Below are 14,674 nucleotides of genomic sequence, written 5' to 3' on the forward strand. Positions count from 1 at the left end.
AAAAAAGAAAGAAAAGGAAACCTTGATTTTACCATGCTCATCTTTAACTGTAAAATTAAACACACTTGCAAAGATAAGTTACATAGAAACTATTGAGATTATTCCAGACAAGAACGCACAATATTAATAAATTCAAACTATTTGTTGTAATACATTACACCTATAGACCCTATGTGTGCACTATTTTATTTTATCGTTTATTTATTTTTGGGACAGAGAGAGACAGAGCATGAACGGGGGAGGGGCAGAGAGAGAGGGAGACACAGAATCGGAAACAGGCTCCAGGCTCTGAGCCATCAGCCCAGAGCCCGACGCGGGGCTCGAACTCCCGGACCGCGAGATCGTGACCTGGCTAAAGTCGGACGCTCAACCGACTGCGCCACCCAGGCGCCCCATGTGTGCACTATTTTAAAATCGTTTGCTTTTGACTTCTTCAGATGTGAGAAGTTAACTTATTTTACAGTATCACGATTAACTCCCTTAAGAAGGCAGCTTTTAAAATCTGAAATGAATATGAATATTATTTTCTTCACAGAAATTAAGCATAAAGAGAAGGGATATCAGTTGTGGAATTTAGGAGAGAAGATCACACAGGAGTAACATGAGAACACAGCACAGAGACTACGGAGAGAAAAACTGAGAACTGCACAGATGCTAATCACTTTGGTCATTTTCACTTGGTCATAATTGTTACTTGGTCATAATTACTTGTGGGGAATTTAAAGGAGTTAGTTTAGACATTATTCCTGAAACCTACTATAGACATGTTAATATGCAATCTGACATTAGAAAAATACCAGCTAATAATAAACTGGAAAAAAAAAAAAAAAAAAAAAAACCTTTATGACCAAAGTCATAAAACTGATGCAAGGAAAACCACTGCCTGGGAGAAGAATAAACAGAGCAATTGATTAGACACTTAACTTTATGTCATATCTAATAGCAACCTAGAATTCTTGGCCAATAAAACTATCCTTCAAAATTAAATTGAATAAAAACCTTTTTAAGTAAATAAAAATTGACAGAATTAGCCAACAAGAGATATTATTAAATTACAAAAGGATATTCTTTGAGCAAAATAAAAATAATCCTATTGAGAAGGCCACAAATTTAAGAAGGAAGAGTAAGAAAGGAAACATGTAAATATGTGGGTAAGTCTAAAGAATACTGATTGTAAAACATATTAATAATATATGGATATCTATAAACCTACACATATACACACACAAACACCCCCCCCACACACACACACACACACAACTAAAATGTTCAACAGGAAGATTATGTAAGTAAAGAGAAATAAATGGAGTTAAAATATTTTAAGGCTGTTTTAAGGTCTACGAAAATGTTAAATTTTTTATATTAGACTTCAATACCACAAGGATTCACTTTGTCACATCTTGGGTAACAAGTAAAAGGTGTAACCACCAGACAAATGAAGGGGTAGGATGAAATAATACAATATATAATAATAAGAGCATCGTCACTGGGCACAATAGAATTCAACAAAAATCAAAATCCTAAGTGTAATAGCAAAATCTCCCTATATGTGAATATTAAGCGATGAGCTTGAATAATCTGTGGCTCAAAACAGAAATAATAGTAGAAATTAGAAACTCTTTTGAATTGGATGATAATTAAAATATTATTTATCACAACTTTCAGGTTACATCTAAATTAACATGTAGAGAGAAACTAATAGTATTAAAATCATATATTTGAAAAAAGCTGCAAGTCAGTGACAAATATGGTTTAATAATTTTGGAAAAGGAGCAACACATTAAATGAAAGGAAGTTATCAGAAGAAAATATAAATCTAATATAAGATATTGAAAATTAGAGAAAACATAATACAGAATATCAGTATCAAGAGAATCAAAAGCTGCTTTTTAAAAGACAAAGAAGTTGATTAGACCCTTGGCCTGACAGCTTAAAAAGAAACAAAAGCAAAAATAACAAGAGTAAAGAATGAAGGAGATAATACCATGTCAGATCCTAAAGACCTTAAGATATCATAGAAAGATAATGTGAAAACCTTGATAAATCTTTTAAAATGCAGATGAAATTCCTAAAAAAAAAAGAAAAAAAAACTAATGCAAGGAAAATTAAAGTATAGGAAGGTATATAACTATAAAAATTATTCTGCAATTAGAAACTTTCTGTAAGTATCCATGATGAAATGGCTCCATTGTAAATACTACAGAATTTTTAAGGAAGAAATGATGACATATTACAAAATCCTTCCAGAGAATAGGAAAAAAAGATAATCACTTCCCAATTCATTCTATAAATCCAGTATAACTTTGATACAAAAATTTATAAGAAAACATTGAAGGAAAAAATATTAGAGAACAGTTGTACCCATTGAACATGGATGCAAAATGTTAAGCGAAATATTATCAAAGCAAATATGACAATATTAAAAAGGTTATTACATCAAGTGTTTTTATTCCGGGAATGCAATGACTCTTCAACATTAGAAAAAACAAGCAATGTAATTTACCACAGTATCCATGGGTAAATTACTTCACCTCTCAAAAAGTTTAAATTCCTTATTTAAAGTTTCAATTTCCTCATCTGTAAAATCAAGAGCATGAAAATACAAATATCATGTGTTTTGTATGAGGATTAAATAATTAATGAATGTAAAGTGCTTAGCACATGGCACACAGTACATGCTCAACAAATCTATTATCAGTGCCTTTTAAAAATGATAAATATGAAAGAAAAAAAGCAATATTTACATTGAACAATTTAGCAGACTAAAGTCTCATTTATGCAATTCTCAGAAACCTCTTACTATGCAAACAATTCACCCCACAACTTTAAGGTTTAACAGCTATTTATTCAGCCCCCAGTTCCACAGGTCAACAATTGAAGGTAGAGATAGCAGAATGGTTCTTCTGGTCTTAGCTGGACTCATTCATGTGTCTGTAGTCAGCTGTTTGGTCAGTTAAGAACTGGCTAGTCTCGGGAGGAGGCACTGGATCAATTAGGATGACTGGTCTCTGCACAATGCGGTCTCTCATTTACCATCTGGGTAATTTGGATTTGCTCACATGGCAGTTACAAGGTTCCACGAGAACAAGAGAGGGCAGGCCCCAATACATAAGTGTTTTTAAATCTCCCATTTGTATAACATTGATATTGTCTTATTTTCTAAATCAAGTCATGTGATCAAGCCAAGAATTTGAGTATAGAAGGAATCATGCCAAGGATGTGAATATAGGGAATCTTGAAAAAAATGAGGACAATTACTCTAATAATATACCAAAAGTCCTAAGCAATTATTCATTATTTGAAAAAGATATAAGAAATTGTATACATGATTTTACCCAACATAAATTACCCACCTATTAAAATTGTTCGTTAGAACAATTTTCTCCCAAAACTCATTGTTTTACTTAGCATTCCTATTTTTATGAAACCATTTCTAAGTCTCTAAGACTTTAGCTTGGTAACCCAAACATAACTTTCAAATATAGTGCCTACTACTGCCCAATCCAAGACTTTTTCTCCAATGAGGCAAGTAAACCAATGGCTTTTTCTTACATGGTGTTCTTATTTCTGCTCGGCTCACAACGTTTCCTTATCTAAGAGATTCACTCTTTGACGCTGCTCCCTTGAGTCATTTAACATAACTCATCATTTAAGTTTCCAGCTCAAGTACTACTTAAAGATGACAATAATGTATTCCATATTAATATAAGAAGAAAGTTAGAAACCAAACATCTGAACTCCCTTGTATACCATGAACTTTAATGGGAATAGCCATACATATAATATTCCATCTTCTGAATCTTCTGTCTTCTGAATAAGACAGTAAAAATTATTGTATAAAGGTCATTTTTTGGACTTCCTGTGTCTTCCAAAGAATTCAGCATGGCAAAATAGATTTAGGATCTAATATGTACAAATTTATTTCATATTTTTTAATGAATTTGGTAAAAAAAAATTATACTAATTTCTTAGTGTATATACTTGTAGTATCTTATTATTAAATAAAGGAATTCAAACTAAATTAAGTGATATTTCAAAGACACTGACTAGGCACTCTATCACTTATAACCATAAATCATATATTTTGTTATCCAATAATCTAAATGTCTCTATCTCTACCTAACTTATAATATAGATCTAGAGTGAATTGTATCTTTTAGTTAATCTATCTAATGCAAATTAAACTTATTTCTTATATTAAATATGTACTATACCTAAGTTAATTTAAGTGCCTTTAGAAATTTCTAATTTAGATTTTTCTCTGAGGAAAACTTGCCTTTCCATACATTTACTATTTAAAATGAATGAAAGTATCCCTTAGAAGTCTTCTAACTAAACATTAAAAACTAATTAGCACATCTAGTGGTTATGCTTTTGTCTATTCTTTTATTCTCAGGGCTGATTGCTTGAGTAAAGAAAGGTCTTTCCTTGGACCTAGCAAACAAAAAATATTTGCTATGTCCGATTAACTGACTTATGAATGTCAAATACAATTATCTATAGATACTTAGTAAAATTTTGAAGAAGGAAGACTATCCTATACCAAATGAATGGCCCTGTAAGCAGGCATTTAAATAGAATTCTAATTATAGAAATGACAAATTTGAGTTGGCTTATGTATTTGGTTACAGTATACAATCCATTTGAGATGTGAAGTGGCATGTAAAAATAGATACAAAACCAAAGAATAATATGAATAACTGAAAATTCATGTAAAATGAAAAAACAAAGAAAAAATAATAAGACTCGGTGAGATGAATGCATGTCGTCCTCTGTTTCTATTTCAAAACTAGCCAAAATTTGACTCTCACTTTTTTAAAAACTCTATTGAGCAGCTTATCCAAAATAATAATAAAGTTCAGACAGCACATGAAACTAAGAAAGATTTATTTCTTAAATCTCAGCAAAGAGGATACTCGATGATATAGTGGTCATCACTATAATAGATCCAGTAGTGATTATTTAAAAATTTTTCTATGTTCTGTCCACGAGTAAGGATAAAACTGAAGTGTGGTTGCATAAAAGCAAGCCCACGGAATCCAAAACAATGTAGTTCAAGTGGACAGCTCTTGACTGTCTTTCTCTGTGAAAAATATATTAGACATCTAGAGAAAAGGAATGCATATTTTTAGATAGTCCTCCATAAAGATTCTTACTCGAAATCACATTTATGTTTAAAAAGCAAGGAGTTTAAGGTTTTGTTTTCTACTAAGAATCTAGAGGGTAGATACTCTGTGTTGCAATGATGGCCCACCCATATGCTTTGACAATTGATTAGGCAGAGTGAATTCATTATTTGTTCTTCTTACTTGTTAACATTAATTCACATCCCTAATTATTATTAGAAAACAGGATATTAAGGGTGTTAGGATAATTGCATCTGTAAACACTAGAAAGAAACAGAAACTTTCAATGAAAGGGTAAAAAAAAAAAAAAGTGTACTTTAGGATAACAAACAAATTAACCTAGCTCAAAATAAGACATAGAAAAGAAAAAAACTGGTAGGAGATTAAAAATATCATAGGATACCATATGGATAAAGCATCACTGGAAAATCACATTTGCATTTCATGAAGAATGGATAGCTAATTTCATAATGATTTTCTTTGAAAGTGAAGAAAAAAAATTATGTAGTCATTCAAACAGAACTAGAAAAACCAAGAACTTGTAAAATACATTTTTAACTTTAAAGAAAAAGACTAGTGTTAGTGAATCCAGATTTGCAATTTATATTATCTAACGCTAGAAAGAAAAACTTACAAATAAGATAACTAAAAATAACTTATCCAAATTGAGACACTTTTGAGAGTGAATTAATTCATTACTTTCTTATTAGAAAGCTAGAAAATTAGGCCTAGACCAGGCTAACCTGGGCAAACTGGAATGCATGGTCAGTATACTTAAAATTCTCACAGTCACAAACCTGAGGCAGAAGTTATTCCTTCCCCCAAATCACCTCCTCTCTTCAAGCTTCTTAGTCAGAAGAGTACCAACACTCTTATCTTTAACTAAACCTAGATCAGTATTCAATTTTAAAAATGGTTTTCCCAGCTGTGAGTCACTGACACTCACTGAATATGGACATTCTCTTTTCCTTAGAGAGAAAGGACAAACACTTCTTGATAATGGAGGTACCAATTTATTGCCCTGGGTTTTATCTTACCTGAGCTATATTTACTGCATTATGGATTCGCCTGTCTTTCTCATGATCCTTGGTCTTCTGTAATGTTTGCAATATTTTGTTTCTAAATCCATCCTGCTCATCATCTCCCCGAAGTTCCCATGACATTTTCACCAGGTTATACACTAAGCCATAGTATCCAATCCATATCACTGGATTACCTGTGGAAAAAGATATATTCTTTGGGAAGACATAATCTTATTCATCTTAGTAATGCACAATTTTGTGAAAAAGAACTGTGGTTTTACTAATACGGTGTTGTAAAGTCTGAAATTCTGAGCTTTGTAATTTGTTTTACTCTTCACAGCTCCTACTCCTTTAATTTTAAAAGATCACAGCTTACTTTAAAATTTCTAGTCGTAAGAAAAGATCTGCACCTAACTATTATCATACCTCATAAATGTAAAAGTTGGGCAGGTGAAGTAGGAACTATGTATTTAAAAAAAAAAAAACTTTGGAGTTCAAGGAAAGAGGAATTTGTTCAAGGCAATATGAATATTTGAACCACCATAGTGAATTTTTATAACAAATTAGAGAATAGGAGAAAAATCAAGCTCTATGAAACACACCATTTGAACCAAGAAGAAAGCCTTGAAAATAATGTGAAAAGCAGACAAAAATTGCCAATATAATTATAGGCTGGAAGTTGTTTTTTTTTTTTTTTAATAGAGACATAAATCAACTGAAACAGAGGAAAGGGAACAATGAATCCAGAAGAGATTTTTAAAAGTCTAAGACAATCTTCTTTCTAAAACTTATACACCAATTAGTAATTTATATGAATTATCAAGGTCCACATTTAAAATACACCTCTCCCATACAGAAAGGAGGAAAAAGTTTCTCTTTACTCTTTATCTTAATTATTTCTTACCTCAGTGGTATAGTGCTATATAATACTATTCAGGAAAAGAGAATTCTAATTTAGATAGAGATGGGATAAATTTGTAGAATGAACTACTACAGCAGGTCTCAAAGGGGATATGAACTGAAGTTAGTCAAAGAGGAACATGAGAGTATGAGTATATGCGAAGCAGGTAAGAAGAACAGGAGGAAGAGAAGGTTCAGGAAGGGCTTTAGAGTCAATTGAATTTTGTATTGTACTGTCCTCTAAATCCTGATGACAGCCTGTGTGACACTGGAACTCATCAGTTCTCTTCTTGAATAAAGATAAAGCACAATATGAAAAAATGATAATCCTCAACTTTTCCTAATTCAATCTAGATTTTTATAATCCAAGCTACATAATAATAATTTTTTTTTAATTTTTTAATGCTTATTTTTTATTTTTGAGAGAGAGAGGCAGAGCATAAGTGGGGGAAGAGCAGAGAGGGAAACAGAATTCAAAGCAGGCTCCAGGCTCTGAGCTGTCAGCACAGAGCCCAACACAGAGCTCAAACCCACAAAGAGATCATGACCTGAGCCAAAGTTGGATGCTTAACTGACTGAGCCACCCAGATGCCCCAATAATAATTATTATAGTTATAACTAGAAAACTTGGGCATTCCTACTACTATGTGCCCTTATTCTAGGCCTCATTACAGTCCTGCTATGATGACTGTATTACACTTAGCATAATAGAAGGAACATATGACCTTCAACTCAGGTTAGAACCCCCCCTAGCAGGGGCACCTGGGTGGCTCAGTTGGTTGAGCGTCTGACTTCAACTTAAAAGTCATGATCTCATGGTTTGTAAGTTCAACCCCTCATCGAGTTCTGTGTTGTCAGCACGGAGCCCACTTTGGATCCTCTGTTCCCTTCTCTCTCTCCGCACCACTCCCACTCATACTCTCTCTCTCAAAAATAAATAAAACATTTTTTTAAAAAAGGAAAATCCCCTCGCATGACACAGATGATGAGTGACAGAGCCAAGTAAAGGAGAGTCTAATCTTACGCCATGCAGCATAGGCTCTCCAATTCAGACAAGTGCTTGCCTTCCTTCTATTCCATTCATAGGAAACAGACCAAAAGGTAGAAAGAGGACGCAGAATGGAAAGTATGTACACGTTTTACAAGTGGGAGGAGGAAGGCAAATGTCCAGCTTCCAAACTTAAGGCACCTTTCATCCTTTCTACTGATACTTTGAAAGAGATAGTGTCAACTATAGGTAAGCAGCCAATTCTTTTGAAAATGTAATTCTCCCCATAAAATTTTACAAGTTAAAATTAGTATGCTGCCATATTTGAAATTACACGTATGAATTGATACCAGCAAGATGGCAGAATAGGACATCCCCAGCATTCATCCCTCATAGAAACAACAACTTGGCAGCCATCCATAAACAAAAGTGCCTTTTTCAGGACCTTGGGACGCAGGTAGGAGGTTGTGAAACCCCAGTGGAAACAAGACTGAGGAGGCAGTCCCAGCCCAGGTGGAACACCTGTTGGCAGTTATGTGGTCCCAGCCATGGACCTGGAAGCATCCTTGCCCACCCTGTGAACTCGGCTCCCACCCTTTTGATCCACAAAGGATCTCCAGCAAAGGACCCAGGAAAACCCATGCCTGTTGGTGCCTCCGGTAACAGGCCTGCTGTCTGTTGGCCCTGAAGCAGCTCTGTGACCTGGCTCCAGCCTCACTCTACCATGGTACAGAAGCAGCTCTTCTGACCCAGAAACCCCCCCCACAGGCCCTGGCAGGAGAGTGTTCAGGGATGTGGCAGGGGCCAAATCTACTTGCATCCCAGGTAACAGGCCTAACATCTGGAGATACAGAAGTGGTTCCATAATCACATTTCCACCCTGCTCAACCATGGTCCTGGAGGTGGTCCCATCCACTTAGGGACCCAGCAGGAACTCTGCCTAGTCATTCCTTTGGCAATAGGCCCACTGACTCCTCGTCGAGAGGTAATTCTAAGAAGACAGAGGGTAGAGGATGATAGTGAAGATCTCAAATTGAACTGAGGTAGAGAGCTCATATTAGAAATGGATAGGGGTACCTGGCTGGTTCAGTGGGTGGAGCATGCAACTCTTGACCTTGGGGTCATGTGTTCAAGCCCCATGTTAGGTATAGAGTTTACTTTTAAAAATAGAAATTTTGGGGGCACTTGGGTGGCTTAGTTAGTGGAGCAGGCAACTCTTGACCTTGGGGTGATGAGTTAGAGCCCCAAGTTGGGTATGGAATCTAAGAAAAGAAATGGATAAGGTAAAATAACTAAAGATAAATGGGATCAGATTAAGTGGTAGATGTTTGAGCAAAAGAGTAATGTTATATGTGTTCCATGGCATGTTACATCTATTCCAGCAATAAATTGGGAAACCAATGTGGGAGCTTTATAAGGCAATCTAGGTCTTTATTGTGATAAGCAGTAGGAGCTTGGAGAGTAAAGGACAAACTTAAGACATTATGGAGAAGATCTAATAAGAATTCTTAGCTACGGAGAAGAAAAACATGAAGTAGAGAGGAAAAGTACATATTTAAGTTAAGGAACTGGAAACAATAATGAAATCACTTATAGAAAAGAGATTGTTGTAGAGGAGCCAGTTTGGAGAGAAAGGAGATAAAATAATATTTGGAAAATGTGGCATAATAGGGTGTAAGGGGAATCTAACTTTCAGAGACCTATAGCTTGTTGTAAAAATATAGCTAAAATTTAAGTGAAATAGCAAAAGTGAAATTATGGATTTGTGAATCTAACAGAAAAATAAGTTTGGAACTCAATATGAGCAACAAAACAATTATGAGTTTTAAATTAATAATTCTGGAATTGAGAACCTCAAAAATAATGCAGTTTTGAGCAATATGACAAATAAAACTTACTGTGAATTTTAACCTTTTTATATATTTGTTTAAAGGCTCCCAAACTCTTTACGTTAATAAGAATGATTGATATAAGTACATATAAGCTACCTTCATATATTTTAAATTATCAGTTACAGAGGTTATAGTCAGTTTAGTGTCCAACTCTTGATTTTGGCTCAGGCCACAATCCCAGTCTTAAGATTGAGCCAGCATTGGGCTCCATGCTGAGTATTGAGTCTGCTTAAGATTCTCTCTCTCCCCACTTCTCCCTCTACCCCTCCCCTGTTTGTGTGCAATTTTTCTCTCTAAAAATATAGATATGTAGAAGATAGATAGATAGATAGATAGATAGACAGACAGAATCCACAAGACCAGTGATGAGCCCATAAAATGTATTTTGGTAACTGAATTCTCAAAACTCACCAAACTTTTAAAATACTGTTGTTGATTTTTAAAATGAGCTCTTCACCTATTCATTTAAACTACAATGAAATGGGGCGCCTGGGTGGCTCAGTCAGTTAAGCATCTAACTTTGGCTCAGGTCATGATCTCATGGTTCGTGAGTTTGAGCCTTTTATCAGGCTTTCTGCTATCAGCACAGAGTCCACTTTGGATCCTCTGTTTCTTTCTCTCTGCCTCTCCCCTGCTTGTTCCCTGCTTGTTCTCTCTCTCTCTCCTTCTCTCTCTCTCTCTCTCTCAAAATAAATAAACAAACTTAAAAAAAGTAAACTACAGTGAAGTATTGCTTATGAATAATATTTGCAGGGAAAATCTATTACGGTTCCAATCCACTGACAGTTAATGAAAAAAAAAAAAGCCTTACAAAGACAGCTGAGATGTGTTACAACTGTCATAAAAGGTAGAATGTAGTCCAATATGCACGTCTTGACATTTGATAAGAAGCATGTCTGCTATGAAACTCCTCATCCAGGGACCAAGCTGAAGAATAAGGCACTCTTCTGTTCTGCTTTGAGTGACCCTGTGGCAGCTATCAAAGATGTTCCTTTAAATATACTAAGAGAAAATGTGTCTGTCTGCAGCTAAGCAGACAGTATTCTAGGAAATAACAAAGCTGAACCAAAACAAAATTCTTAATAAATCTTGAAAACTTATTAAGAAACTATGCTGTTTGAAAATCAGTATTATGATCCTTTCTTTGTAGCAATGCTTTATTTTAGTGTTTTGAACTCCAGGGAAGCCCTTAATGGCCAGTCTAGATATTTAGATTTCACAAATGCAGTGAATGTGGAATATGAGTATTTCTACTCAGATGAATGAGTAGAAATGAACACAGCCTTTACAATTTTGAGAAATATAATTTGGCAGAATCAAATGTATCACTAAAAGGTAACCTGAATGTAAAATGTAGTGTAAAACATGGTCTTTGTGAAATGCCATATATAGGAAAAGAACTAGATCAATGCCAAGAAACCAATGGACAAGAACCAGTCAGCAAGCCAGGCATTTAACAAATATTTACTGAATCAATGCTATGTACCAACTGCTGTTCTAATGTGCCAAAGAAAAAGACAGTGTAACTGCTCTCAGGACACTTAATGCTAGTAGAGAAAGACAGATACTAAAAAAGTAAACAGGACAGTGTCAGTTGATAATGAGTGTTAGGAAAATAATAGAAGGTGTTAATGTGTTCAACAGTGACTAGAGAAGAAAACCATAGACACAATGAGAGAAAGACCACCATGAAGACATCATATTCAAGACAAGATCTAATGCATTTTTAAAAAGTTAACCATCCAAGGAGAGGGAGGAAATGCAGCATCTGTGAGTGCAGAGGCATCCTCTGAATGATCGTGGCCAATTTGTAAGCCATGGAAAGGAGTTTGGAATTTATTCTTAGTGTAATGAAAAGTTAACAGAGCATTTGAAATGAATAAACCTGCTTCATGTTTTAAAAATCTTTTGGGCTTCCTGATGGAAAATGGGTGCTAGGGAGCATTAAGGAAACAGGGAGACTTTTAGTTTTTTGCAGTAGTCTAGAAGAAAAGTGAGGAGTACATAGACTTGGGAGTTGTACAGTTAAGAATTAACAATGTCCAAAGAGAGGGCTGGCCTTTGCCATTGCCTGACTCTTAGGCATTAGAATGTCCTGTCTGATAAGAATGTTTTTGTTTATCTAGGAGCCTTAGGCCATGGTATCAATTTGACCTCTGGAAGGACCAGAGACCAGGGTCAGCCATGTGCACGTGAATGAGCCCCAGTAAAAATTTTGAATACCAAAGCGTGATGACTTTCCATAGTTGACAATAGTCTATGCAAATTGTCATACATCACTACTAGGAGAAGTGAATGGTCTCTGCGCAACCCCTCTGGGAGAGGACAATGGGTAGCTCAATGCTTGGAACTATCTTGGACTCTGCCTTATGTACCTTTTCCTTGGCTAATTTTAATCTTTATTTTTTTACTGTAATAAACTGTAACCATGACTAAAATGTCTTTGCTGAGTTCTGTTAGTTCTTCTAACAAATTAGCAAACCTGAGGGTTGTCTTGGGGATGCCCAAACTCATAGGTGATTTCAGAAGTGAGGGTAGTGTTGAAGACTCCTGAACTTCATAGGAGATAACAAGAGAGATGGGGGGTATATTTTGGATGACTAGTAGAATAAATAGGAATTCCAAGGTACTCTTTGTTTTCAGAAAGTTACACCATAGAAATAATTATGTATCTAAATCTACATACATATTAAATGTGGATAAAATTATTTTGAATATATCATCGTATTTGATCATTATGCATATTAAACAAATACCCAACAAAATAAAGAGAACCAAAGTATTACTAACTTGCTCAGTGTTTGTTGTAGGTAATATAGAAAACAAAAAGCAAAAGTCAGCTGATTCCTATATTAGCATGGGGCAGTTAACTGAAACGTGATGGCAAATAGGATGCCAAAATGACTATAGACATTTAAGGAACTGAGTAGAATTTCCCTTTCTTAACTTTTAAGATCTTTTGCATTGTCAAGTAATTTGCATTGTTGATTAAAAATAATTATCTTCAAAAAAAAAAAGAAAGAAAAAAAAATAATTATCTTCTGGAGTTTTAACTGGGAACCAAAGAAGAAAGTGGTTCATTTGCTTTTCAAGAACTGTGATTCTTATAAATCAATTAAAGAAACATCACATTTCTATTTTATGGATTTATTTTCAATTTCATTAAACTAAAGAATACCACCAAGATTTTAGATTATCTCTATGGAAGTAGTTAATCCTCACAGGTTTTTGTATCCAAGGGGCAACAAACAAAAAAAGAAAAAGAAGAAAATAATAAAGATTCTTTTAGAAATTAAAAAAAAAAAAAAAAGAAGAAGAACTTTACGTTTATAAGCATGGTACATGCAAATTTCTTTTAAAATCCATAATCTTGAAGAAACTAAGATTCTGAAAGGTATAGCCAGCTACCATAATCTAGTACATGACAGCTGAGCTGAGACTCATCCCAAACTTCTGACACTCCAAATTTCAGAAGTGTCAGAAGACACTCGGTGTCTAGTTCAGTGCACATATATTCATCTATAATGGAGCCATTTTGGTGCTGTTTTTCTTCCTCCTGTTACCTAATTTTTTCATCCTTCACCCTTTTGGGGGGCGTCTATTATTTCTTCCTGTAAGTAACTACTTAGCAAGTATTTAAAAAGAACTATTCACTCAAAACAGTAAGAAACACCTGGATCAAACATAGGAATAATGTATTAGATTAGAGATCTGTACCCATGTACATATTATCAGGTTACTTTTGATAGATGTGAGGGGTAAAAAGCAAACTGACTCTAGGGTATTATATTCATTTCTGGACCAGATTAATGACAGAAAAAAATCAATCAAAAACACTCTGGAGGATCTTAATATAATTCTGGCTGGTATAACAAAGGAAGTTACAAGTACCTAACTGAGCTATTTTCATTAATGTATATACATTTGCTTCTAAATTAATTTGCATAGAAAGCCAACAACTATATTATTCTTTTTATTCCCTGCTAAGGCATATTGTTACAAAAATTGGTTTCTAAAACTGCACACTGTAACATACTTTAAACCATTAATACTTTTACAAAATCTCGCATGATTTCTAGTTCCTGGGCCTTTTTTTCACTATGTTCAGCCACAGATGGATTTTAGACCATTGGTTCAAATGGGATATACCTTCGTATTTATGCTTCAAAAATGTGAGGAATGTTCCCATGAGATTTTCAGCTCCTCTGTTTGAGTAAGTAAAGACTTTTACACAGTCAAAGGCTTTTTGGCTGAAAAGTCCAGCATGTTGTTTTAGTTTGTCCAACCAAAAGAAATAGTAGCAACCCAAAAGGGAATAAACAGAATGAGGAAATAGGAATCTTTTAGTTAAACATATACAGAGCTAGATTAAGATTTATTTGTTGGATGGGAGCAAAACTTCCTGGGAAAAGTAGCAACATTTAACTTTCAAAAATCATGGTAACCCTTTATCCTAGTTATTTGTGCTTTATGAAGATCCTCACATAAAGTTAGAAGATTAGGGGGGCGCCTGGGTGGCGCAGTCGGTTAAGCGTCCGACTTCAGCCAGGTCACTATCTCGCAGTCCGTGAGTTCGAGCCCCGCGTCAGGCTCTGGGCTGATGGCTCAGAGCCTGGAGCCTGTTTCCGATTCTGTGTCTCCCTCTCTCTCTGCCCCTCCCCCGTTCATGCTCTGTCTCTCTCTGTCCCAAAAATAAATAAACGTTGAAAAAAAATTAAAAAAAAAAAAAAAGAAGATTAGGTCTTG

At 34.8% G+C, this 14,674-nt stretch overlaps 1 protein-coding gene across 4 annotated transcripts in view; it reads right to left on the reverse strand.

Annotated features, from left to right (window-relative positions):
• Positions 1-14,674, reverse strand: part of TMEM232 (transmembrane protein 232) — a 210,323-nt gene that overhangs the window by 110,778 nt on the left and 84,871 nt on the right. For all 4 annotated transcript variants that reach the window (XM_045500592.1, XM_045500600.1, XM_045500584.1 and 1 more), the window contains one exon: positions 6,164-6,342. In XM_045500592.1, coding sequence (XP_045356548.1) covers positions 6,164-6,342 — 179 coding nt within the window. The remainder of the gene's footprint in view (positions 1-6,163; positions 6,343-14,674) is intronic.

This window comes from Leopardus geoffroyi, chromosome A1 (assembly GCF_018350155.1).
Source record: "Leopardus geoffroyi isolate Oge1 chromosome A1, O.geoffroyi_Oge1_pat1.0, whole genome shotgun sequence".
Lineage (NCBI taxonomy): Eukaryota > Metazoa > Chordata > Mammalia > Carnivora > Felidae > Leopardus > Leopardus geoffroyi.